This window comes from Chenopodium album, chromosome 20 (assembly GCF_948465745.1).
Source record: "Chenopodium album chromosome 20, dcCheAlbu1.1, whole genome shotgun sequence".
In the NCBI taxonomy this organism is placed as follows: domain Eukaryota; kingdom Viridiplantae; phylum Streptophyta; class Magnoliopsida; order Caryophyllales; family Amaranthaceae; genus Chenopodium; species Chenopodium album.
The window spans coordinates 8,161,987-8,189,957 of NC_137853.1; the positions used below are offsets into that span (position 1 = coordinate 8,161,987).

The window sequence follows — 27,971 nt, forward strand, 5'->3', positions numbered from 1 at the left end:
GACCTGAACTGAACTGAACTGAATTGAGCTGAAATAAATATTTTATGAAAGAGGGAAATTAAGAGCTGAACTGAATTGAACTGATTGAAGTTGAACTGAACTGAACTGATTGGAGCTGAACTGAGCTGAACTGAACTGAAATTAAGTAAATGTAAACAGGCCCTAAGTGCTACATTTTCTTATTTTGGCAAAAAGCTACATTAAAATGTCATAACCCTCTCCTCTCATGGTCCTCACCCAAACCCACTACTACTACTTTTTTTATTATATCTTTCCTCTCATATTCATTATTTTTCAATAAACTATTGACCCCACTATCTTTCTTTTACAATTTTTTAATACTCTAACTACGTGCTAGAATTATGTGCCGATCAAACTGTAACACTTAAAAAAATACGGAGGGAGTATATACAATATCAGTATACCTTATAAACTTTTCACCTTTAACTATCGTCAAACTATTCCTAAATTTGAAGGGTTGTTTATCAATTTGCCGAATTGTTAAGCTAATGTTGCAATAAAGATATTGGTGCAAGCTGATATCGATGTTCAATTCATTAGAGATGCTTATACCTTATTACCCCTAATTTTCATGTTGCATTTACTTCTGATTAAACCTAACCAGTTTCGATTATACTCCATACCTGATTAATCTTAAATCTTTTAACTTTTAAGTGAACTGAACACATTAGTGTAGTAGAATATTTAAAGGCTAAATTTTACCAAGTATTGCATCCAACATTATATTCTAATTAACTAAACTATTTATCTTATGTACCTCGGCCATTTATAAATTGAGCCAACACCATCTAATAAGGGTGACAAAAAAGATTTGCCAAAAGTCGCTGTAAATTCTTTTGGGGAAAACGCCAAAATGTATACATACAGAGTATTGCTTTGCTCAAACAAGAAGGCAAAATGAGTGCAACAATTGAGGGCTTGAGCACATTACAAGTGTTCAAAACATAGCGATTCGAATTTGTTTTCTCTTTTTATTTTATTTATTTATTTATTTATTTATTTATTTTTATTTAGTCTGACCAACGATTCCATCTTTAATTTGTGAATAATAGAAGTGGTTGGTCTATATCTAAAGTCTGATTAAATCATGTCCACATTAAATATTATGATAATAGCAAATAAGATTTGGTACATTTAACTAATTTGTCAACTTATATAGTTATATGCAAATAAACATAAATCGTGATAATGTAAAATCCTGTAATAAAAGAGAAAAATTATTTCATGAATTGTATATGCTGAACTTGAAATCAAGGCTAATTGAATAGCTAGAGGGTATAGAAACAAGATAGACCTAATTGGAGGAGAAAATTTTAAGGTTTATATCCAATAGAATCTATTAGGTAGTATTGAAATAATAAAAGAGTGAGAAAATTCTAGTTTTACGATTCGACCCTAACTAAACAAATACTTCTTTTGTTTATACCTACATACTTTAGAATACTCCAAAACATTACGCTTATTTTTGTTTTTGTATCTAATAAGTTTTATTATAATTTTTCTCAAAGTTTGTTCATTAAGGGTTGATTGTAATAGTAAGAACGAACCAAGGAAATCTTTGTTACTTTATTTCCAACAATAATAACTACGTGTTTAAAAAAAAGCAATAGTAACGACGAAGGGTTTGTTCTCTTACGTTGAAATTCAGTTCAGTTCAGTTCAGCTGAGTTCAGTTCAGTTCAGTTCAGTCAATGAGAACAGGCCCGAAGTATATATGAATATGTTACTTCTAGCGAGTTTTGATCCTTATTACTCCGTAATAAAGAACTTTAATAATATGTGGCTTAATATAGTAGCTATGTTTAATTTGTTAAATGAGAAGGCAACTAACATATAGATGAGGACATAACATGTGCCTTGGTTTTCAAATGCTGATGCATTGTATATGTTGTAGACTTGTAGGCTCACATTTTTGAACCTATATGATATAAGCACTGATGGTGTAATTTATTTGCATGCATAATTGCATACAATTCTTGTCAAATAAAATTGGACTCTTTTTTTTTTTTTGACATGTGCTAAACCAATTAACTATAAAATATGATTAAAAGCCGATAAACTATAATTTGTTGTTGTAGCAAGGATATATAAGCACCTCGTCCCCGACATCTTTATGACCTTGTGCATGCTGCACCAATCAAAGAATTTGGCTAGCCGAAGAACACGATTTATCGTCTACCTAAATTTGATATCTCGAATCTCCTCAGGTCTGTTCACATTTACTGAACTGAATTGAACTGAACTAAACTAAACTGATTAGAGCTGAACTGAACTAAACTGAACTGAATTGATTGCTAAAATGAAAATTTTATGAGAGAAGGAAATTAGGAACTGAACTAAACTAAACTAAATTGAAATTAAGCTGAAGTAAACAGGCTCGAATCATTCCTTTGAAGCCACGCCACTAATGTATAATCCGTATAAAATGTGATCTGACAACTATTAGGAGTCGCCATTAAGCAGCCCATTGCAATCCATCCAAACAAGAATTCATCTCCACATGTAAGGCTGATTGTGCCAATCTGTAATTCGCTCCCCCCTATTGTTCCCTAAAATCCAACTTTTGTAATCTTTGGACGCTATTCGGAGTTCCCCTTCGTAATATCTTGCAAGATAGCCCTATTTCTGGAGGGTACGTAAACCATGGATGCCTTGTTCCGGCGGATGCTATGACCTAAGTTACGTTGGCCCTGCAAACTTTTTTGCAAACAAACCCAGTTACGATGGTCCTCTAAAATAATACCTAGAGTTGAAACAATCTTACTGTACTCGAAGCTCTGTAAACCCTAATTTCCATGCTATATGTGACATCTATTTGGATCCGATATGATACTTTAAAGTGAATAAAACACACTCTTAAATCATCCAATCAACTTAAATGCCATCATATCGTGCGAGTATTATGTTTAATTTCTATAGCCCATTTGTTTGAGAATATCTTGAATGCTGACTCTTTTGAAAGAAATCTATTAATTTCTAAAAGCCCTAGCCTTTTTTGACCAACACAAACTATTCCCTAAATGGAATGAAACTAATAATTTCCCCTAAAGATGGACAATTAATTTAATACTAAGGTATGATTAAGCTTTCCTTTTACTCAATTATATTGTTAATTAATTAGGATTCAACTTGTAACACAAAGCTTTTTTACATAATTTTCTTATCTCCTTTCCTATGTAACTTGATCGTGTCAAATGCTAATTGGTGTTCATCCTATAATGAAGTAAGGCATCTTATTATTATAATTATAAAAAATAAAGCCGATATTGAGGGGTTTTGTCTATCCCTTATCTATTTCTATGACTTCATTATTTATCCGAATATGGAAATAATGGCCATTATCACCGGCATTTGTATAAATAATGTATGTTCATGGATAGCCACAAATTAGTTACAAAATCCCAACCACCCAGAGAAGATAGATTTATGATCTTTGCACCATATTATATTATTGTAACCCTCTCACAATTCCGAAAAATTATAAGTTTATGATGAGAAGTTGTAGACTACTAAGATTAGAATAGAAAGTAACTTTTTAATTTACTAAGTTGATACTTTCTTTTTCTTTCTTCCAAAATAAAAAAAATAAAAAAAAATAAAAAATAATTTCTTTGTTTATGAACTCTTACAACAACTTCACTATTGCACTATTTATACATTAACTTTAACAATATTTAATTTGTTAATACTTCGTGTGTCCACATTTGTAGATTTGCTGCAACACTTTGATTGAAAGTTTGAGAGGCAATTGATCCTATGTTATTGTGTAATGCGTTAAGTAACAATTATTACATTAGCACCTTTTACACCACTCAAATATTAGCTCTAATTTAATTTTTGTAAACTATATAAACACACAGTTAAGTTTAATGTATAATATATATATGTTGTTGGATTAATAACAATGTTTTTAGTATCAATAATATTTTAAAATTAGTTTTACATATAGGGAACTAGAAATATTAAACATTCAGCTTGGCAAATATGCTAATGAAATTATTGCAATATATAGTATTTTAAAATCTGATTGGGTCTCGAAAACCCAAATCAACGTAATATATAACACCTTTTTATAAATAGAGACACAAAAAAGTAAAAGACAATAATGTAAACAATATTCAATCTTAAATATTCATTATTATGAAAGTACACACTACCATTGCAACAGTTTAATAATCAAATACATTAGTTAACATCCACATATTATAAAAAATACTATACGTAGACAATTACTTACACCCATTCACCCAAGTACCCAACATGATCAATCGTAGTAGTTGATCAGATGCGTGAAAAAAAAAACACACACTCATATTGAGTGGAAACAAAAATACCAAAATTACCAAACAAAAAAAAAAACCAAATGATCTTAAGATGAAGACGTGGTTACTATGTCAGCCAACGAGTCGCTGAGTCGAAGTGTTAGCAAGGCCACTCTGTCACTTACAATGAAGTTTCAATGTTTCATAAATAGTCAGAAAAGACTGCAAGCAAGCTAAGGCCATGCTACAAAAATAAATAATTAAACTTACTACGACGACAACCAAATTAATCATAATTCCACAAGCTCCCAGATTCACCAACATCACAATCATCTTCACCCAAGTCGTGATCACCCGTCGCGCTTAATCGAGGCGGGCTAACCATCATACCTCCCGCCATATCCACTAGCAAATTCGGCATATTGAATAATGCTTCCATATCTATAAACTCCTCTTCTGCTCCTTCTTTTCCCACATTCGTCAACTCATCACCAATCTTTTTCTCTCTCTCCTGCTTCATTGCTGCGGCAGTAGCCGCAGCATTCCTGATGTCTGCAGGAGAGTTCGAGTTCGGAACTGGGTACCTCAGTACATCATCAGGAAAATTCAGTACGGCCTCGCTCCCTTTAAGAGCGAGGGCAGCAGCGTCATAAGCAGCTGCTGCCATTTCGGCAGTAGGCCACGTGCCGAGCCATATCCGTGTTGTTTTCCTTGGTTCACGGATTTCCGATACCCATTTACCGCCCCGGGGACGTATCCCCCGGTACAAGGGGTGCTTCCCCGTGGGGGACACAGCAGGCAGGGTCGTCGACATTGACGGCCCTGCACCTACCATAGTATGTGGTGGTGGTGATGGTTGTGGTGGTAGTGACGATTTTTGATACGGGTCGGTTTGAGGAATGGACACAGAAAGTAGTGACAGTTGTGAAGAGTGTTGATTAAGTTGTTTGTTAACGTTGGATGATTCAGTTTGGTCAGCCATAGAGTGTAATACTACTAGGACAACACCTAGCTATATTAATAGTGACTGATTTTTTGGATTATTTTCTAGTTGAAAAAATAGAAAAAGGGTTTAATAATTTGATCTAATTAATTCTATGACAATTACAATTTATATTCTTGGGAAATAAGTGGTCAAAACGTGGGAAATTCGCGGAAGTACTACTAGATAGATCATGAACATAATAATTATAAAAAGTTTATTTTTGATTTTAGATTTTTGCATGGTGGTTGTTGAAATAAAGAAGGTGATGAGTTTGCTAATTAGCTGGCTAAAATGAAGGGGGTGTTTTTAATTGAAATTCTAGGGTTTTTTTTGATGTAGATGAAAAATAATTAAAGTACACGGATTAAGCGCGAAAAATACGTTTATTATAAGCCTCCATAATTATGATTAATCATCCATCAACTTTAGGTCTAATCAAAGAAAACAGTCTTGTTGTTAAATCATTCTTTGTGTTTGTGTGATTTTTTCTTAATCTTCTTTTATGTGGTGGGTCTTTTGGGTTTTTAATTGTGTGCTCATTCTCTCTAGGTAGGGGCCATATTTTTGTTGGTTTTACCTCATTGAATTGATTTGTGAAAGATATTGATTATGTTATGGGTTAGTTGTTAGTCGTGACACAATAATATAAATATATCTGCACTAACGTCTTAAATGTCTATGTCTAACATCATATATATCTCGATTTGTACTATAAAATTTAACTTTTAAACTATATTAGATGTGGTTATAAGATTTTATAATGCATGTATATATTGCGACTAACTAGAAATCAAATAGAGTAGCCACCTACTGTGAATGAATTAACACGTCTACAGTTAAAATTCTAATTTTGTGAAAGATTTCAAGAAAAAAAAGTTGGGTGCAATGTCGTTTTCCACATATCTATAGATAATACGTGTTTACACAGCTAGATTATGATCATCAAGAATTAATACGAAGTACCTGTTTGCCTAGGCATTTGCCAGGGTGAAACATACGTACCTCTTCATCAAATTAATTTCTGTATGTTTAGCTTTTTACCATGAATTTAAGTGGATCATCCACATAAAAAGTACAAGTATTTACCATATATTTAAGTGGATCATCTACAAACGCGTTAATAGTATTACTAATGAATCGGAGAGTCTACAGTACATGACATACATTGCTATATACAATAAACAATATGTACTACTAAATTATATATATAGATTAAAAATTAAAATTAAAATTTTAATAAAAACATCAAATCAAAAAGTCAGATTCATTCTCCTCGCATCCCTTTTCTCTCTATTCTTGAAGCAAATTATAATCAGAAGGAACAAAGTCACTCAATATAATTGAAGATTCAATTGAGGTGACTAATTTGATTTTTGTCAATTTTAATCCCCTCACTTTCACCCTCATCTTCAGTCAGCCATACTATTGACCAGACCCGACCCTGATCCAAACCTCGACCACCGCGCGCCCAGAATCCTTCCACCTTGACCACCACGCGCCTAGAACCATCTGACCTCGACCACTGGGAATTTGGGGGTTTTGATTTTGGAGCTTTGGACGGTTGGGGAAAGACTGGGCGCCAGTGGAGAAGCTTTGCCGGACGCCGGCAGCGAAGGGGGAGGGGGAAAGGTTGGCTGATGGCCTGGTGGGGGTTGTGGTGTGGGGCTGTTCAATTTCGGATATCCGATCCGATCCGAAAATTCGGATATCCGAAATTTTCGGATCGGAGAAATTGCGATCCGAATCCGATTCGAAATTTTCGGATATCAGAATTTTCGGACCGGATATCCGGGTTTTCGGATCGGATAGTCGGGTTTTCAGATCGGGTAGTTAAAATTTTCGGAAAAAATCCGATCTGTATCTGATCCGAAAATCCGAAATTTTTTTCTGATACCTGATCCAAAATATCTGAAACCTTAAAAACCGGATCGGATATCCGAAATTTCGGATCGGATCATCGGATTTCCGGATCGGATATTTCGGATCGGATATTTTTGAACACCCCTACTGACTGTGGGGTGGCTGGTTGGTTGTTGTTGTTGTTGTTTTTTTTTTTTTTTTGAAGTGCTAAATCTAACTATAGATAATTTTAATTAACTATTTTATCATATTTTGGCAATTAGAAAAGGGAAAAAGAATTTAAATCTAAAAAAAATAAAAGAAAAAAAAAACTAAGTGTTGGTATTCAAATTAAATAATATGTCCGTTCAAAAAAAATATGTAAATTATTTTCTTAATGATAAGCATAGTAAAAAAAATCTAATATATATATATATATATATATATATATAAAGGGGAGTTTTTCCCGAGATTTTAGAGCGCCACGTAGGATTTTTATTTTTAAAAAATTATTAGAGCTCCACATAGGATTAATATTTTTAAAACGTTACAATAGGATTATGCCACCTAAGATTAGTTAATGTGCGACGTAGGATTATAAATTATAGTTATATCCAATAAATATTTCAAGTGCCACATAAACATAATTGACCAATGAGATTTTAATGGTTACATTAATTAAATACGAAATATTATCTTTTGAGATTGGGAATTTTATCTAATATTGTAAAACAAATACGGACAAATTGATATATTACGTACAACTAATAAAATAACAAATGTAATCACATAAATAAATATGAAAAATATATTTTTTAAAAAAAAAAAAATAGATCGACCCGTGCATTGCACGGGCTTCATCTAGTTAGATTTATAAAAGAATCGATCATGGTACCTTTAAGTGATAATAGAAAACACTCCACCAACTTAGTTATATTTGAAATTTGTTTAAAAATACAAAAATTAAATATTTAATAATTAAAATTAGTGGTACATTACTTTAGTAGTACATAGCAGTACATGTCATTTACTGTACAAAATTCACTAATGAACCAATATATTAAAGGACAAAATTATACAAGTATTGTTTTATAAGTTTGGGATGAGGCAAATTAAAGGGGACAAAAAGTTGTATAGTGCAACTTATATATGCCTTTTGTTTTTCTTATCGGTCCTTCTAGTTATTTATTTATTGTCAATTCGCAGATTAATACAAGTTTTTTAAAAAGATTAAATTAAATTGTTGTAAGAATATATGGATAAGGTAAGAAAGATGGACTATAGAATTATATTTAAAAAGAGTGTATATATTAAGGTGGGGGGTTAAAGAGGTAAGATCGATTATATATTAAAAATGATTTGTCAAATGTCAAGATAAGAAAAAAAAAATAAAAATAATAATAATAAAATTTATAACTAAAGTAGTACTTGTATTAAGATTTTTCATTTTTTCAAGTATATTACTCGTACCTTTTTATTATATTTCTATTATCACTTCTATTAATACTTGCTTTTGATCATTTTAGAGGAGATTTTGAGTCAAAATGAAAACTAATGAAACTAAACGTACTCATATATAGGGGTGAAGAAGCATTATCATAGACATAATTGTGAGAAATTTCTTACAAAATTTCATATACTAATTGCTAACCTATAATACGTACTATGTATTATTGCCTACTAATTTACTAAACATACAAGGCCATCATGTGTTAGGATCATACACTCCTCTTTAAAAAATCAATAATCCTAATTTCCAACCTTAGCTTGATTCTAACATAGTGGAATACTGGAATAGGCCATTCTATTGTAAATTTTTCCTTCAAGTAATTACAACGTTGGAAAATTGATTTTATGTATTGAATGTTAGGGGACAGTCATGTCCTAACTTATGGCCCATATATATGTAAGGGCCTACTTGCATTAGAAGAGTTACTCTTTACAAAAAAAATAAAGAAATTAAAATTTGAAAAATAAATTAAAATCTTGTTTTTTTTTTTTTTTTTTTTGGTTAAAAGGCGATCACTTGGTCATTTAGCTTCACAGCATCAAAGTTACAGGAAATCTTGTATGTAATTGTATAGTCGTTTTTCAACACGTAGTTAATCACATTCCTCCAGAAAAACCAATTCTCAAATCTTATGCATTTGTTTTTTACAATAACCTCCAATTAATATACCTTTCACTTTTCCATGTTCTTTTTTTATAACTCCACATCTCCTATTGTTTTCTTTTTAAATATACATGCTACGTATATAAATAATCCATTCTCTGATATTCACTAGTCACTACTGGATCTACGAGTCGCCAACACCACACATTGGAAGTTTATATTGGGAGGAAACCTATGTTATTATAGGACTTCCATTTTATTCTTGATTGTAAAATAATAAATTTATTATGAATCTGTTCATGTTTAATTATCATTTTTTGTGATGTATGTATCGTAAAGATTAATAAAATACACCAAATTTATTATAATCCTCAACTGCGTATCATTTTATGATTTAAATCCCTCTTTCTTTTTATTTATTTATTTTTGATGGAGCAATTTCCCACAATAATGCTACAATAAAAATAAATTTCCTTTGTGGCTCGTTTTGGAAACTAATTCCCTAGATACCGTCCATGTAGGATCGGTGTTGGGTGTAATTTTTTTTGGTTTTTTTACCTTAAAACCGCTAATGACAATAGCGGTTATAGCCTTAAAACTATTGTTATTAGCGGTTTCATAAAAGAGACCGCCTATTTCAATAAACAGGTCTCTTTTCTTCCTTAACCTTTTTTAAAAATAAGTAGGGAGGCAAAGAGACCTGTCAATAAAAAAGGAGGTCTCTTTGCTGATACCATATTTTAGCCAACAACAGGAAAGAGAGCGCCCACTATTACTGTAAGTTCAAAGAGACCTAATTTCATAAATAACGGGTCTCTTTGATTTTTCTGAAAAAAAAAAAACAAAACCGCTTATGTTGGTAGCGGTATTAAGCCGAACCAAATACCAATCCTACATGGACGGTATTTTGGGAATTTGTTTTTAAATGGATGTATAGTGAGAATTTGTTTTTGTTTTAACATTATTGAGGAAAATCGCTCGGTTTTGATGGGTGCATAGAATTGATGACACATATTAACTTGATCTGGTCCTTTTGGACCCAACTTTTATAATTTAATGTTGAAAGTTATCATTCATTGACTTTATATTTAGCAGAATAAATACACCAATATTCATGGAATCCTTTTCTGCGAACCGACAAAATTCAAAACAAAAGGGTTAATTTTTTTTCCTAGCACCTTTATAATACAGTTTTGATATAAGCAATAAGTATACTCAATGATACTCCTACTAATTAGTTTAAGAATATATGACAAATGCTTTCAAAAAAAGAATATATGACAAATTTATACATTAGTTAGCTTAGTAATCTAGTACTGTACTGTATTGCTATTGTGTGATTATTTTTTTATATTTTAAGCCCCAATCAATATCTTAATTGAACCTCTTTACAATGTTGGATGCACATATTCTATACTTCCTCCGTCCCTAAATTAAAAGTCTCTTTCTCTTTATTATGTGAGTGATAAATGCTAGAAAGAGGGTTTGTATTAAGGGACGGAGGGAGTAACATTTTCTTTTATTATGTAAGTGATAAAAGCTAGAAAGAGGGTTTGTACTAAGGGACGGAGGGAGGAACATTTTCTTTTATTATATCGTTCCTACAAGACTAGAATGAGTTTTATCTTTTGGCTGTAATTTTAAGTTTGTTCATTGCTTTAGGGAGGGAAATAAGGTAGCGAATTCTCTAGCTAATGTGGGGGTTCTTCTCAAAGATTGGGTGGTTTATTTCGATACTCCTCCAATCGATATAAAAAGCCGACTTTGGGAGGACATCATAGGAGTAGCTGATTCTCGACTTGTAATGTAGTTTGCTGGTTTTTATTTTCAGGACTTGTCCACATTTGCATCCAAAAAAAAAACTTAAATACATTGACTCTGTAAATTGAAAGATGGGGAATTGAAAGTTTATCGTGGTTTTCCTAATATCACATATCTTTAATATTATAAGTTTTTTTTTATATATTTGTTATTTGTAAATGACAAGAATTTCATAAACCTAAAGATATCATTAGTGAATCAAATTTCCAGTTTAGTGGAAAATAAGCTGAAAAAAAACCATGCAAAAGTTGTTTAAGAAACGCTAAATAAAGTTCTAGTCAATGGTCGTTTATTGGTTATGTACTTATGTGGCCTATGTTTCCTTGGCCAGCGTCAGGACAACAAGGTGTAATTGCCCCACAAATATATATGACTACATCCTTCAGATTATATTGTCTGGGTGACTTATTTTCACAATGTTTGGACAAAATCATTTGACAATCTCCTTGAACGTTCACTATCCAAAAAAGTGGCCATTTTGTCCAAATACTTGCCCTTTTTGTAATCCCTTTTTAACCTTGTCAAATATTTATCCATAACTTCAAATTTTCTATTAGACAATTGTAATACCCTTCATGATTGCTTTAGAGGATTTGATATACTATTCATATCAACAAGATGCATCTTCTTTTTAGGAAACTCATATGCTAAGATACTCCACAGTTAAGCGTGCTTGACTGGGAGTAATCATGGGATGGGTGACCTCCTGGGAAGTTTTCTTGGGGTGCGCATGAGTGAAGACAAATATGTCCTGGAAGGACTTGTGTTGGTTTGTGAGGACAATTGTTGGCCCTTGATGCGCATTTCGTGACAATAGAGCCCTCCCTAATTGTTTGAATAATCTTGTGTTCTTTTTGACTTGCATCATAGTATCATCATGAGTTCTCCCATTGCTATTTATTTTTGTGCTTATTATTTTTATTTTTTTTGCCTTGCATAAAGATTTTAAATACAAACATAAAAGAAAAAAAAAAAGAACGAAGAATTTAATATTATTATTTGTACAAATGATATAGACCCAACCCAAACAATTACATACTATTAGAGTGTGTTATCCGCTACTCCGCTAGACGTGTTTAAATCCAAGAATGAATAGAAGAAGAAAACATGCATGAAAATTGAAAATCATAGATATATAACATATATTGGCAAAAACTTTAGCAAATTGAAGATGAAGAGTGAGCATTAATGGTGGTGTTTATGTAAGGAATTTGTATAATCCCTATAGATGGCATTAAGAACCTATGTAAAGCCCTCAAAATGATCAGTGTGATGTCGTTGAACGGTAAGATGAGAAGATACAAATATGCGATAAGACCAATATCAAATTTTTAAGAGAACACCTTTTTCTATTAACAAATAAATGATAAGTGATATCATTATTTGTACAAATATTTTGTAGTTAATTAGTTACTCAGCATGTTGATGCATGATTATGAATTTATGATGATTAATTGATGAATTTTACTAGAATAATGAAGTTGGTTAAATGTTGGTAGTTATCTATTGTTAACTCTTGGATTTAGGGCCTGTTCATATTTACTTAATTTCAGTTCAGTTCAGCTCCAATCAGTTCAGTTCAGCTCCAATCAGTTCAATTCAGTTCATTTCAGTTGAGCTCCTAATTTCCTTCACTCATAAAATCTTCATTTCAGCTCAGTTCAGTTCAGTTCCAATCAGTTCAGTTCAGTTTAGTTCAACTCAGTTCAGTAAATGTGAACAAGCCCTTAAGATTATGGCTCACTATCCTTTTATCTTATATAGAAATGGTTCAATTTAAACTTTAAACTTCTAAAATTAACTAAGGGGGCGTTTGGTTCACAAACTGATATAGGGTTGAAATCAGGAATGATAACACAATGGTATGAGTTTGGAACTTGATTCTTAATACCATATGTTTGGTATGATTATGGAATGCAATTGTTTTCTTTAATTTGATACCTATAAGTATGGGAATGAGCCAAACCCACCTCCCCCCTAAGGTTTCTAAACTCCATACCTTGGGAGTTTAAGGTATGGATTTGAAACTCTAAAAATCATAAAACAAACATAGATTTGGGTTTAAACCATTTTAAACCCAGACCTTATATCTAAATTATCAAGATGACAAGTGGTAATTAACTTGTTTGAGTTGAAGAATGTCAAATTTTCCCAATCTCCTAGTATGAAATAAAAGTTAAGACTTTCATAGTTCAACACTCAAAAAGGTTGGCTACAATTCTACAAACCTACAAGTGGTAACTTGCTTAGGCTTAACCAAATAATATTTTTACGAATATTGGAAATTAATTAGAGCAAATAGTTGACATAACGATGATGCAAAATAATGGTATTTTTAAACTCTTCATAAAACTGGCAAGTGGAAATGTGGAACCACCAAATAATTCTTCTCACCAATGCATCTGTCGTACACATTTCACACTCGTCGCCACATTTTCCAAACGTAAATAAAATAAAACTTAAAAAATAATACAAATAAAAGTAAAGTAGAAAGTTTTTGTCCTTTCCTAATTAAGTTATACTTGAATACCAAATATGAGAGATCTTCCTTTATGTATTTCTTTAATTAATTGTTTGTAAAGCCTAAGCTAATTATGATTATCATCTTTACAACTTTTCTTTTTCGGCCACTAATGATCATTAATTTAAGCTAAATGGAACTTTCAAAGTCAGAGTAATCATATAAAAGTTCATTGCTCTTACTAAAGTTGTGCTTTCTTTGGTCTCCACATATCGCCCTAAGTAGACACCAAAATGTTGTACGGTTAAGCAATGTGATTTTCTCCAACATCCATTTTTCACCTCATTCTTTAACTCTTTGGGAGGTAATCGGTTTGAGTCGAATCATTTTTTAGATGTGACTAGCTAGATTTGCACTTTTAATTTTACATATTAAATTCTCCGTCTACATTAAGTTTTAGTTAGTAGAAGTTTTTGCTCGAATCATACTCGATCTGATCCAATTAAAAAAAAATAAAAAAAAAGTTTTAAATAGACTAACTTTATTAGATTGTGACTTAGCCCGACCCACAATCATTAACTCTTAAATGCAAGAATAAATCATAGTATCAAACATACACTAGATCTTTCAAGTTTATACTTCATGCCCTTATTGTCTTCTATGTTAAAACAATAATAAATACTTGTATCAATTTGTGAATTCCTCACTCACACCTTAAACAAATTTTGGTTATCAATTATTACCAATGGTATTTATCCTGTTAATATTAATATCCTTTGTCTCACCAAGAAACTCTTCCACGTTCCACAAATGCTATGCCCGACACTATTGCGTATATATGTACATGTGAATGAATGTGATCATTTATAAATTTAAAATGTTGTAACATACACAAGAATATAAAATACATACTCCTCTCTTGTTGACACTCATAACATACACAAGAATATATTACCTCTGCTAAATGTTATGTGCAATTTTGGGGTATTATTTGTGAGATATAAAATATTTCAAAGTTGCACATAACATTTAATGGAGGTAGTAAAATACATAACATTTAATGGAGGTAGTAAAATACATACTCCTCTCTTGTCGACACTCATTTTTATCATATCTATGTACATGCATTAACTTTCAATGACAAATATACAATTTACTCATAACTGCCCACAATTTTTACCCTTTTTCATAGATTTTTTGTGGTCATCGTATCACACGTCTTGTGTATCTTAATTTTTTATTTACTTAGTTTCAACCTCTAGTCATATTGGTTACAACCAAAGATTGTATCATTGGTGAAATTTCATTCAAAAACCAATTGGTTATAGGAGTAATTCCTTAATTCCATAAATTTCTTTTCTAATATAGGACAAGGACAACTCATAGCGCCATCAACTGAGCTTTAGTGGCATAGTGTATCTTACACCTAATTTTAAGACCAATAAGGCAATAATAACATAAATAAAAACATAAATTTAGTTGAATTTAAAGAATAATTCTTATCAAAAAAAAAAAAAAAAAAAAAAAAACAGTAATAAACATATAAATGTGATGTATAAAGGAAGTATTAAGCTTGGAGAGAGTCTGTTTCCTTCCATGAAGGCTTGCACCCAAAGGAAGCGTATGGTTACTTAATTGTATATTAAGCACCACTTAAATACACCATAACTGTTGTCAAAAAAAAAAAAAAAAAAAAAAGTGCTACAATGTTACACTTGTCTAAAATGTATTCAAGTCATTATTATTCGGTAATTGACTTAACCTTTTAAGACAAGATACAAGAGTCTCATGATCTTGCTCTTATAAGTGGATAACAATGGGTTTCAACGCTTTTCTCTCACATGTGAGTGTCCTTAGAATTAGTGCACAAAACTACATTAGTAAACACCAAATACATGTCCCTTAACCAATTTGATATAAATGTCAAATCATGAAAGGCCCAACATTTTTGGGCTCCAAAACCATGTTAGCATTTAAGAATATTCAACCCTATTCAATTTTGGGCTAGAAAGGAAACCCACATGTACACACGAAATAGTTTTAAATGTGGTCAACCTCTTCTCCAATAATTTATAAAGGCGAGTACAATCCAACATATAATTACTAAAACCCATGAAACACATCTTGTATTTTATGATCCAAAAATAAACTTCACCAGTTTATATACTTTCTATTCCCTCGATTTTCAAATAAATGCATTACTTGATTAGGAACATGGTCTTAGGAGAGTTAATTTTGTCGAGTATCATATAAGTGAATTATTTATAATATACGAAAACGGTCGAGTAAGGCAAGTGTTACAAATAATAAGCCTTAACAATCTATAATTAGCACATGTTCATAATTATCCAAATGCAGTACAACTAAAAAAAGAAAACGGTTGGAGGAGAGTACACAAACTACGGTTACAACACACAATATTGCTCCCTCTATTATTTTGATAATTAATCCACAAGTCAATAACAACTATAGTCTAGATTACACATAAATAAAGTACATAAACGTGACATATAATTAAAGTTGAAATAATAAGATAAACACTGTATTAACACATTAAGCAAATATCAAATCAATGTCATAAGCTGGACTTCACTTAAGTATGATGGCTAATACAGCATATTCCATAATTAGATGATTGTGGGCTCAACTCAGGGCCCAAATTTAGAAGTGAAAAAATTCTGAAACCTCCTTTTTTTTAAAAAAAAACAAAATTCTTTTTTAGCCGAACATTAATTAGAGCGTGGGATAGGCGCGTATAATAAGTGCACATAAAAGAAAAAATAAAGTAAAAAAAGGTGATAAGCAAAGTTAATAATCTTAATAAGTAAAATAGTGGCTCACAGAAGGTAATTCAAAATCAATGAATAAGACAGGTATCGGACCTTCGTTGAAAATCCTAGTGATAAGTACTCATGCATGCATGTATATTGATTTTCTTAGTCAATTCTTACTTCTTAAGCAATGTTGACTTCTGACATCAGTGATAGCTACTATTTACATTAAATGCCAGCTCGTGAAATTAAATTAATATTGTCAAAGTAGTACAGTAGTTTCGACTGTGATTACACATCTAAAATTAAAAATTAAGAAATTACGTGTACAACGATTGTGATGTGAGCTTTCTGTGGTACAATTAAAATTGTCAAAGTACTCCGTAGTAGTTTTAAATGCTATTACAAATTTACAATTGAGAAATTACGTATACAACTATTATGATGTGAGTTTTCTATGGAACACACTTGTAATTGTTATAAGGATCCTATTTTGGTTGGGAATTTGTAGTTATAAGAAGATTTTGAGTTTTACAATGCGGAGTAAGATAGAAAGGATAATTTTTAATTAGCATACAATTTGTTTTGTACCAACTATAATAATTGACATAAACCTAGTATGGTGATAATTTAATTTGAGACATAAAGGCGTATCTTTTAAAGATGCATACTCCCTTTAAAGACTATTCCTTTTCCTTACATAGTAGTAACATGCCCCACCACAAAACCCACTTACATATACTCATAATTTCATGAAAGTGAAAAAGATAATTTAAACCAACCCTCATCTACTTACAATATTTTTGGTTCAATTCTTGACAAAAGCACATTTTACTTATGGAGCAAATAAATAGGGACGAAGAGAGTAGGTCCTAAGAATAACATTTTAAAAAGAACTTTTCTGATTTTGAATTGATTTAAGAAATCTCAATAACCTTCATTCCAAATTCCAAGTTGAAAACGATATTTTATTTGTGAGTATAAAAACAATTTATATAAACTTTATGCACAACCTAAAAAACCAATACTTTCATACTTACAAGTGATAATGAGTTTTTTTTTTTTTTTTTTTTTTTGAAAACCTGATAATGAGGATATGAGATTACTCTTAATTAAAGTATTACAATGAAATGTGTACCCACAACTCCACTAAGCCAACAACGGCCAATAAAATTATATGACTAAGTTAAAAATGATAAAGACTTTTTAAGTAAAAATTACATATAACTGACTAGTATCCAAATTTAAATCCCCTTATTATAGACACGAAGTGACGAAGAAACTTTACTATGTCAAACTAATCTCTTTCTTACCATCCTAGGAATATGAACATCCCATTCTAGTATTCTACTCTTTTCACATGTCATAGATGTCCTCTTCATGACTTCATCAAAACCAAAAATGAATCAAACTACTCCAAGTACAAACCACACTTTTTTTCAATTTATCATTTAATTTCATTCATATTAAGTAATGAAAATATTCAACACGTTTCATACTCCCATTCAACCCAAAATATCTTCATCACTCCCCTAATCTAGAACACCTGGTACAAAAAAGATCTTAGCACTTTTTCACACTTTTATAATTGTACCAAATTAAAGTACGTAATTAGATACGATGAAAAAGTTCATTTGTACAATTAAAATAACATTATACACTAACTAAAGTAATTAAGTGTCACTAATTACAGCCAAGTGGCAACTTAAACATGGACACGTGTTAATCTAATTTTACCTAGACTGAAAAAAGACATCGCTGTCTCCCTTCAAGTTAAGCAAAAATGTCTGTTTCGTAATCTTGTCCCCTTTTTTCCTTCAAAATATTTGAAATTATACATGGGTCTACCCACCCGAAATATCCAAGAAAACAGTTAATTATATTTAACTAATTTGAGGAACAACTGTCCTCCAATTTCGAATTGACACGTGGTAATTAATTATCTCACTTTCCAATATGGACACGTGGTAATTAGTTGTATATACACCTGTACTTTTAGCAACTAAAGGACAAATAATTAAAAAGGCCTAAAAAAGAAGCAAAAAGAAGATACTACTATGCTAGCTAAAATGTTTAGATTCCGCGTATCAAATAGATTACACGTGTCTTACCATGTTTGATCTGTATTATTAAACGCTGCTAAGTATTTTTGTTAATCCTAAGTTTTCTGATATAAAGACATACACATGTTATATCTAATTAACCACTCAAAAAACATCAGTAATAGTGTCCTTTTCATTAAGTAACATACAAAAAGTTATTAAGCTCAAAACAAACAGTCAAAAGTTGTACGAAACATTTAGTTAGAGACAGTATGGATGGAAGCAATACGCAATGGATTGACCCAAACGCTCCGAGGGGTTCTCACTCTGATGACGAGATGGTGTTGGCGTCGAGTTGTCCGAAGAAGAAGGCAGGGAGGAAGAAGTTTAAGGAGACGAGGCACCCTGTGTACAGGGGTGTGAGGCAGAGGAATGGGAACAGGTGGGTTTGTGAGGTGCGACCTCCTAATAACAAGTCTCGGATATGGCTTGGCACGTATCCTACTGCTGAGATGGCTGCACGAGCACATGATGTAGCTGCATTGGCGCTTAGAGGTAGGACTGCATGCCTCAACTTTGCGGACTCAGCATGGAGACTGCGTGTTCCTGCATCGACAGACACGAGGGATATTCAGAAGGCAGCAGCTGAAGCAGCACAAGCATTTGCAGGGGAGGGGTCAGACATGAATGTGGGGGAGAGTAGCAACATAAACGATAATGTTATAGAAGCTTATGCAGGTGACAATGAGGTAAGGAATAATAACTGCGAGGTTTTGCAGGGAAATGCTGAATACATGGATGATGAGGCTATATATGACATGCCAGGGTTACTGGTAAACATGGCTGAAGGACTGTTACTCCCTCCGCCTCATAATCCATATGAAGAATTTAGCTGGAATGACACAGAGAGCGACGATTATGAAGTGTCGCTGTGGAGTTATTCCATTTAGATAGTGCAGAGAGAGCATGGGATTTCCATGCAGGTAATAGCTAGGAGTGCACAGGCCTAATTTTTCTACTACTCATGCCAAAATATTTGAACAGCATGAATTTTCAAGCAAGATTATCGTATAAAATATTCTTTTGCTAGAAGTAGAATGAACTTTAATGGGGAAGGAGGGGGGTGGGTAATCACTAACAGAACATTCAGAGTGAATGAGAAACATACAAGAGATGTGTGATGTGGTCATGTGGTAGGGAAATAGATAGTCAAGAGCGTGTTTTGTTTTTGTAATGGTGGAATTTGCATATGATGTATTGCTATAACCTGCATGTAACGATTTTAGTAGCTCAAGCATTTAAAGCAGCTTGCAGCAACAAGTTAAAGATTAAGTATTGCCGTTATGATTATGATATCTAGTTCCACTGAGTCCCTGAAACATACATAACATCTGAAGTTTTAACAAAACAATGCCATAAAGAATAGTGTACAGAATAGTCAGGCTAACACACACACACGCACACACACACACACACATATACATCAAACAAGAGAAATGTAACTAAGAAGCAACATGCAGTGTAATATACTAGTATCCATAATGAAGGTAGACTGTGTTGGACTGCCAATCATGGATCCATCTAAACAAACGAATCGTAATCATCCATATTCCAACAAACATCTTGTTTGTATGCAAGCATTGAAATATTTGAATAAGCAAAACCCTTCGGAGATTTTTAATCGTACATCTCAAGAACAAACAAATAGTTTCTCAAATATGATTTTTTAAAAAAGGCTCCACAGTCACGTCTTCATGGTATTATTATATGAGGAATGAAAAACATCACATCTGACAGGGATAGCTGGTGACTACAGAATGTGTAAGTGGAGAAAGTAGTTTACAAGCACAGGCACTCATATGATCTGAGAGTATGTGAATTCCTCTCATTAATTGATGGCATCCCTGACCCTCAAATGCTACTCAGAATAAACCAGAACTTTTGTTTAATTGAAGACTATAGAAGAACTAAGAGTAAACTTTGAAACCAATCAAATGATTAGATAGATATAAGCCTGCAACAATCCTTCACAGTCACACATTGTCACCCTGTAAATCGACTATAATATTGAAGGTATGTGTAGGTGACCTATCATCAAATCATGCTCATGTTCAACATAAGAAGAGAATACAAGATCTTTAAAAAAGGACTATAGTATACAACAATGTCACATTGCAATCAATCAATCAATCAATCAAAGCCTTAATCCCAAAAGTGGGGTCGGCTAACATGAACCAAATTTGATTATTCCGTGTAGTCATCAACATAAATCTTTCTCCTCCATCCCTTACGATCCAAAACTTCATCCTCACGTAAATCCATGCACTTCATATCCTTCCTCACTCCTTCCAACCAAGTCATCTTTGGTCTCCCTCTTCCTCGTTTAATCCCTCCATGGTCCCACTCTTCCACTCTTCGCACCGGTGCACCCTCGGGTCTCCGTCTTACATGTCCAAACCAACGCAGACGATTTTCCCTTAATTTATCTACAATGCCCGCCACACCTACTTTCTTGCGAATAACCTCATTTCTGATTCTATCTCTTAAAGTGTTTCCACACATCCACCTTAACATGCGCATTTCCGTAACCTCCATCTTTTTAATATGCTCTTTCTTAGAAGCCCAACATTCTGTACCATAGAGCAACACTGGTCTTATGGCAGTCCTGTAGAATTTTCCCTTCAACTTTAAGGGAATGCTGCGGTCACATTGCACAAAGGTGAATATATCAGATGGAAGGGAATTTCCAGGTATTAATACCAGCAAAAGCAACTAAATGCCTGATGAGGGATAACAGTTGTCTTTAAGAAATTAAAAGCAAAAAAATCAATGTCACTACAGCATACCACTCTTACTAACATCCAACAAGATAGGGAAGCTGTAAAAGTAGGATTAAGTGGCAGACTGAAGTTCTGATGCACAAACCCGTAAACAATTCCTTAGGAGTGGTAATTATAACCTCAAAAGTATATGCTTGTGGAGATCAAGCGGTAACTGAATTGACAAGGCTCCTTAACCTGTAACTGTGATGCTGGGTGCTTAGTTCCCATATGCTCAGAGTTATGATTGGGGAGCCATTGTATACGGTGCAATCATGTGGAAATTTGGGCCTAAGTTCTTCCCTCCCCAGCCCTTGACACTTTGACAGTACCCTTTGCCCGATATCCAATTTGGTGAGGAATATGAATTAGGTCCATTGTTAAACTATTTCTTACCAAACCAGGAGAAAATAGAATAATTATAAACAAGTGTTTTTATTGTTCTCCAGCTGTAAATCATTTGACGGCCTTGGCATCACCAACATAAAACAAATAAGATAAATGCAATTTATGTTATTCGCCTCACTGACTCCAACTCCTAAGCTTCCTTAATCCTTAATTATAATACTCACTATCGTCACAGGCACTAGCCTATATATCCTTGCCAAGGCAACTCCTCGTCGACTATAAATGCTCATTAACTGATTATGTTCGCATAAACAAACTGTCATAGTGTAATTGTAACTGAGGCTTATGACAATGCCAACCAGTTTAGCTTCTGATCCCTACAATTGTATTTCATCTCTAAGCATTGAATTCCAATCAGTTCAAGCCTTTTCAAAATTTCTATTAAGGCATATTTATTGATTTTCACTATAGGTCTTTCAGTGTTCCATGGAATGTCATCACCTATAATAAGGAAAATTAGAAAAGAAACATACGCTCCATAATACCAACATAAAATTCAGAAAGTAAACCTTTGTAAAGCTGTATAAGCACACATCATAGTGGCTAGCCTCGTTGTCTGGCAGATAATTTCAGTATTGACAGTGTTTCAGGTTATTTGATACTAGAGATGAGGAGCCTAATACAAGATTACAAGGAACTGGAGTTTAAGACCTGTTTACGGCTTTCAATTCTCAAAGACATGAGGACTGCAAGAGAAACTCTATAATTCTGTCTTAGTGAAAATTATAATATCTTTTCTATTGCTTTTTCCATCATGATCTGCATCCTAGTCTCCTAGTAATGCAGGATCTTAGCCAAGTTAGTCCAATTGGCACTAATCCATCACTCAAACCGACAAAGCCCCTCAATTCCCAAACAGAAAGAGGACATGTAATCCATAAATGAAAGAAATTTATTGCAATGGCTACTTACTCGAAGATACCTTGATAAAATGATAGATTCTACTCCACGTATCAATTCGAAACATCAACTGACTCCATCCTCTAAAATGAACACCTATTCTCTTTCCAACTATATTCTGTTAGAGTTCAATGCCTGGCCTCGAGGGCTTACGGGTCCATGATGGGCACAGTTGAACAAGGCATTGAGTAGGTATGGATACTAATTACCATCTTCTATGTTAAGGAGTTGTTTAAATGACATTCTAATTCATGGGTATCCTAGGACATAAAGATAGTTTGGTTGACATGATCATAGGTCTATAGTTACCCTAAGTTATTTTCATGGGAATTTTAACTTCTTATGTTCGATCAAACAATATTATCCAATTTCTAGGAAGTGAAAGTCCATAGGAATTGCAACTACAAGTTAAGTTTAACTCCTCAAGTGCAACTAAGCGACCACTAAGATTGTTATGAAAGCCAAGTAACCACTAAGACTTGCACCTTATGGGTTATGACCTCGATCAAATCTCCCTGGAGGCACTTAGAGTGAGATTTCCTTATGTATGCTAAACTGTATCTTGACATAGGAGGCCCATCTCGACTTGAGATACATACTAATAATTGACACCCAAAAATAAAAAAATTCTAACATAGTAAGAAGTGGTCCTTGCACAATTTACTAATGCTCCCAAAGTCACACTTGTTCCCCACTCAATTGTTACAAGATGTGACAATTTTCCCGAACATCTAAAAATAGTACTCCCTCCGTCCCTAAATTACATTCCTCTTTGGAAATTTACACGGGAATTAAGGAGGGAAAAATAAGACAAATAATAATAATTAGATAATGCAATGGGAAGTACAAAGATAGTTTAGTTATTACTCATGACAAGTCATCAATCCTTTGCAAAAAAAAAGGACCAATCACATGCTCCTAATTAAAAATTTTTAACCAATCAAATTCATTGTAATTTGGCACAAGGATTATGAGTGAGATTAGGTAAGGATGAGTGAGAAAGCATTAAATATAAAACAGAAAAAGAGAGTTGATTTACTAAAAAAAACTTACCAAAATTAGAAAGGAGGAATGTAATTTTAGAATACCAAAAATAGAAAGGAGGAATGTAATTTAGGGACGGAGGGAGTAGTAGTATATCGTATATGTGACTATTGTTTTCGGACAGAGATGAAGGTAATTTATCGCTCACATTTTGCTTCATTTTAAATTAAAAAAAAAGAAAAAAAAAATCACTCTCTAGTGACAATTACAGGATTCCAACAACAAATTTGTTCATATAATCTACCAATTCTCATTGAACACCAACATTCAAACAATTTTTAGAAAAATGCATCAAATTCTCAATTCAATCAGATCCAAAACAACCGACAAACTAAACTATTTTGCACGAAAAAAATACAGAAATGAACATGAAGCAAATCATCAAAAAAAAAAAAAAAAAAAAAAACGGAGTAAAATTGAGAGAAGTGAGGTGCGAATTACCAGGATTATTCTGGATTTTCTGGAAAAAAATCCCGTTGGAATTCACAGAATTGCTGAAGAAGTCGCCAAATTTGTTAGTTTCTCTCTGATGGAAGTGTGGAGTCCACAAGAATCCAGATATGTCGGATCCACATAGGAATCGACGAACCCGAATAATGTTAAACGGGTAAACGGGTTGTCAGCCCATTATTTAAAATACTACTGTAGTAATCTCTAGATTCCCAATCTCGGTTTTAGGCCCATAGTCAAGGATTTATACCATATCTTTCTTGGGATTTATGGTGCTATCATTCTATCAACTTATCAAGTGCTACACTTCACTAGTCATATAATTAGTGTAATAAGTACCTTAGATCAACCAAATAATTTGATGATCTTTACTAGGGAATATATCAACTATTCTATTCAAATCATTTAATTTGTCGCTTGTAAATTAGGTCGAATTGAATCTTGTAGCTTGTAAGCATTGTTATCTTTAAATTTTGGTATGATCTAATCTAGCCTTTTGAATGAGAACTAATGCGTGATAGTTTGACACAAATGACGGAATGAGTTGTCTATCTAGAATACTAACGAATTATTCCAACTTTAAGATATATGATGTTAAGTGATTATATATTTTCTTTTTATAAATCATGTATTTAATCGCATATATGGAAAACATGTTTACCTTTTTTAATTGAAGGATAGGTTGATATGAAAATGTATTCAATCGCATATGACAAAAAATATTAGTATTATGTATATTTCTTCGAAGGCATGGTAAAGGGGGTTTTATTTAATATTATACATCAGTTGTCACTGTTGATAGTTTGAAATAGCACATCATAACAAAATCTTTGGCCTTTCAATATTATGATGAGTGAATTTAAAAAATAAAATAAAATAAAATTAAAATAAAATAAAAAATTATATATATAAAAAAAAAGGACGATTGGTTTTATGGTCAAAATGATTTAAATTGCAAATACATCATTTATCATTGACATAATATCTTTCACGAACAATTAAGATGTGTCTAGTTAGTGAAAAGGTTTGATTATATTTAATCCAATTCATACTCAAGGGGGGGCTTTCATGGAGGCTCCTAAGGGACTAATAAGGGCCTAGCCTCGATTTTTTCAAGCTATCAAATATGCAACATATATTTCCCTATTAAAAAAAAGTTGTGTCACAATGATTAAATATTTATATTCAAACAGAGATTGAAGTTTTAAGCCTTGAACCAATTTACCTTTTGGTCCAAGATTCATTATTGGTCGCACCAACTTTTACACAAAGTAATTGATCTTATACAATAACTCAATAAGTATACTGTATACGTCATTGTTAGTTTTTTCATTACAACTCGGTTAGTTTTTGTGCAATCTCCAATGCATATATGTCTTACAAGGGAGTAAAACTACTTGTGCGATGAATAAAGATTATAAAAAGTTAAAGGAAAAATTGCCCAAAATAATCCCACCTTTATGCCGTCCGCTAAAAATAATCCCACCTTTGGATTATTTTTAAATAATCCCACCTTTATACCCACCCTGCTATAAATGGTCCCAACAGGTCATTTAACTTGTTATAACAAGTTACCATACACGTGGCAGCCTGTAATTGGTCATAAAAATAAAAATAAAAATAAATCTTAAAAAAAAAAAAAATTAAAAACCATCAACCACCCAAGCCAACCCCAACCCCAGCCACGCGGCTCCGGCCAGCCACGAATACCCAGCTCCGATCCGGCGCGCGACTCCCCTTCCCCGGAACCACCCCAACCCTCTCCCTCACTCCTTCCCCCGCGAAAACCCAGGCGAGCCACCGAACTCGCCGTCCCCGATTCCACCCCGTCGACCAACCTACCTCCTCCCTTAACCCAGGCCCCGACCGTCGTACCCCTCCCCTTAACGTGCCGACCACCGTATCCTTGCCCTAAACCACCAAACACCTTCGAAAACCCAGGCTCCAACCGTCATATCCCTCGACCACCGTATCCTTCCCCTAAACCACCAAACGCCTGCGTCGATTCCGGGCGTCGAACCTTGCCCTGATTCCAACCACGTCGGAATTGGTTTGGTGGGTTTCGGCCTCCCTCCCTTTTCCACGGCTCGAGTTCGGCCTCCCTGATGGTTGCTTCAATTCGGGGAGCTCCGAACTGATGGTTGCGAGCAACAATCTTATGGTAGCTGCAAATCGGCGACCGAGTAAGGTGGCTGGGGCTGGTGGAGCCGTGGAGGGGTGGTTGGCTGACTTTTTTTTTTTACATTTTTATTATTGAAAATTTTGGACAAATTATATAGGGACACGTGTACTTCAAACCAAAAAAAAAAAAAACTACCTTTTTAACCGGTACCAGGTCATCTGGGACCATTAGAAGCAGATTAGGGGTAAAGGTGGGATTATTTAAAAATAATCCAAAGGTGGGATTATTTTTAGCGGACGGCCTAAAGGTGGGATTATTCCGGGCAATTTTTCCAAAGTTAAAATTGTAAAACATACCTTAATACAAATCTAACATCTTACATATTAATAATCTATTAATTATATAAATCATAAATCAAAGCTTAATTTTAATAAACGAATAGTATGTATGTGAATCAAACTTTCATAATAGAAGATTCGGAGATCGATAGTGTATAATTATACTCCCTCCGTATTTTTTTAAGTGATACATATTGACCGGCACATAGTTTTAGGCAATTTAATTGACTTAAATAAAATAAGAGGTAAGTGAGGTAGTGGAGTATTAAAAAATTGTTAAAGAAAGATAGTGGGGTTAATAGTTTATTGAAAAGTAAGAATGTGAGAGGAAAGATATAATAAAAAAGTAATAGTGGGTTTGGGTGGGGACCATGAGAGGAGAGAGATATAATATTTTAATGTATTGTTTTGCCAAAAAAGGAAATGTATCACTTAGAAAAACACGACCGGAAATGGAAAATGTATCACTTAAAAAAACACGGAGCAAGTATGTTTATAGGATCATTCAAACCGAAAGTTTAATTGTACTGTGATATTTAATTATTAAGGACAAAGAGAGTAAATCAATGTTTTGTTATAAGACCCGCATGGACCATATCAAGTGTAATTATTTATTACAATACAATATAGGAAAATTTGCCAAAAATAACACTACCTTTGGGCAGTCTTCCAATAATAGCACCACCTTTTGATTATTCCAGAATAACACCACCTTTTACATGTATTTGCCAAAAATGAAACAAACCGGTTGGTAACTTGTTTTATAGGTTACCTGTGACACGTGTCACAATGTCATTGGTCAATTTTTTTATTTAAATTTTTTTTAAAAAAAATACCTAAGTAATTAAAAAAAAGTTAAAATTAATAAAAAAAAAACCACCACCTAGCCCCAGCCTCTTGCTGCCGCCCCTCCCCCTCCCCACCCTCGCCGCCGATCGACCTCCCCAGCCTTCCCTCTCCCTTGAACGACACCCCTCCACCCATTCCCCCGCCCTTAAACAACCCACTACCGCTTGTGAACAACCCTCTTCCCCTTCCCCCTCCCGGATACGAACCCCTACCCCTTCCTCCACCGCAAATCGGTGCCCCCTCCTTGAACCCACAGCTAAACGACATGAAAACCAAATCCGATCCGACCTTAAATCCGACCCAAAACCACCTCCCCAAAACCCTGGCCTACGGAAATTAGGGAGAGAAAAACGAAATTGAAAAGAGAATGAGGGAGAAGGCCAAAATCGAAAAAGAAAAGAGGGGAAAAGACCGGAAATGGGTAGGGAAGGGGAGAGGGTGGTGCAAATTAAAGGGGTCGAGAAGGAGAGGAGGGTGCCAAAAAGGGGTAGGGAGGGGGTGGCGGAAATAGGTCGGTTAAGGGGAGGGGTGCTGGAAAGGGGGTTGGAAACTAGGCCGGGGGGCGGGGAGAGGGTGGTTTCAGGTGGATGGTCTTGGTGGGGGTGGTGGATGCCGGTGAAAGGGGGTGGGCAGAGGGGTTGGGAAAGTGGGAAGGGGGGTTTTATTTATTTTTTTTTTTATGTTTTTTCAAAATCAAAAATAAAAATAAATATATTGACCAATCAA

At 33.6% G+C, this 27,971-nt stretch overlaps 2 protein-coding genes across 2 annotated transcripts; one reads left to right on the top strand and one right to left on the bottom strand.

The window, feature by feature from the left end:
* Positions 1-4,206: 4,206 nt before the first annotated feature.
* LOC145599177 (ethylene-responsive transcription factor ERF025-like) lies at positions 4,207-5,246 on the bottom strand. The gene has a single exon (XM_081655585.1). It carries the CDS (start codon positions 5,116-5,118, stop codon positions 4,570-4,572), a length of 549 nt encoding a protein of 182 aa, XP_081511711.1. The 5' UTR covers positions 5,119-5,246; the 3' UTR covers positions 4,207-4,569.
* A 13,366-nt stretch (positions 5,247-18,612) lies between these two features.
* LOC145597382 (dehydration-responsive element-binding protein 1A-like) lies at positions 18,613-19,351 on the top strand. The gene has a single exon (XM_081653537.1). It carries the CDS (start codon positions 18,654-18,656, stop codon positions 19,263-19,265), a length of 612 nt encoding a protein of 203 aa, XP_081509663.1. The 5' UTR covers positions 18,613-18,653; the 3' UTR covers positions 19,266-19,351.
* Positions 19,352-27,971: the final 8,620 nt, after the last annotated feature.

Excerpts from the sequence above, each read along its gene's own strand:
- LOC145597382 (XM_081653537.1), top strand. The coding sequence starts at position 18,654 with ATGGTGTTGGCGTCGAGTTGTCCGAAGAAGAAGGCAGGGAGGAAGAAG.
- LOC145599177 (XM_081655585.1), bottom strand. The coding sequence starts at position 5,118 with ATGGTAGGTGCAGGGCCGTCAATGTCGACGACCCTGCCTGCTGTGTCC.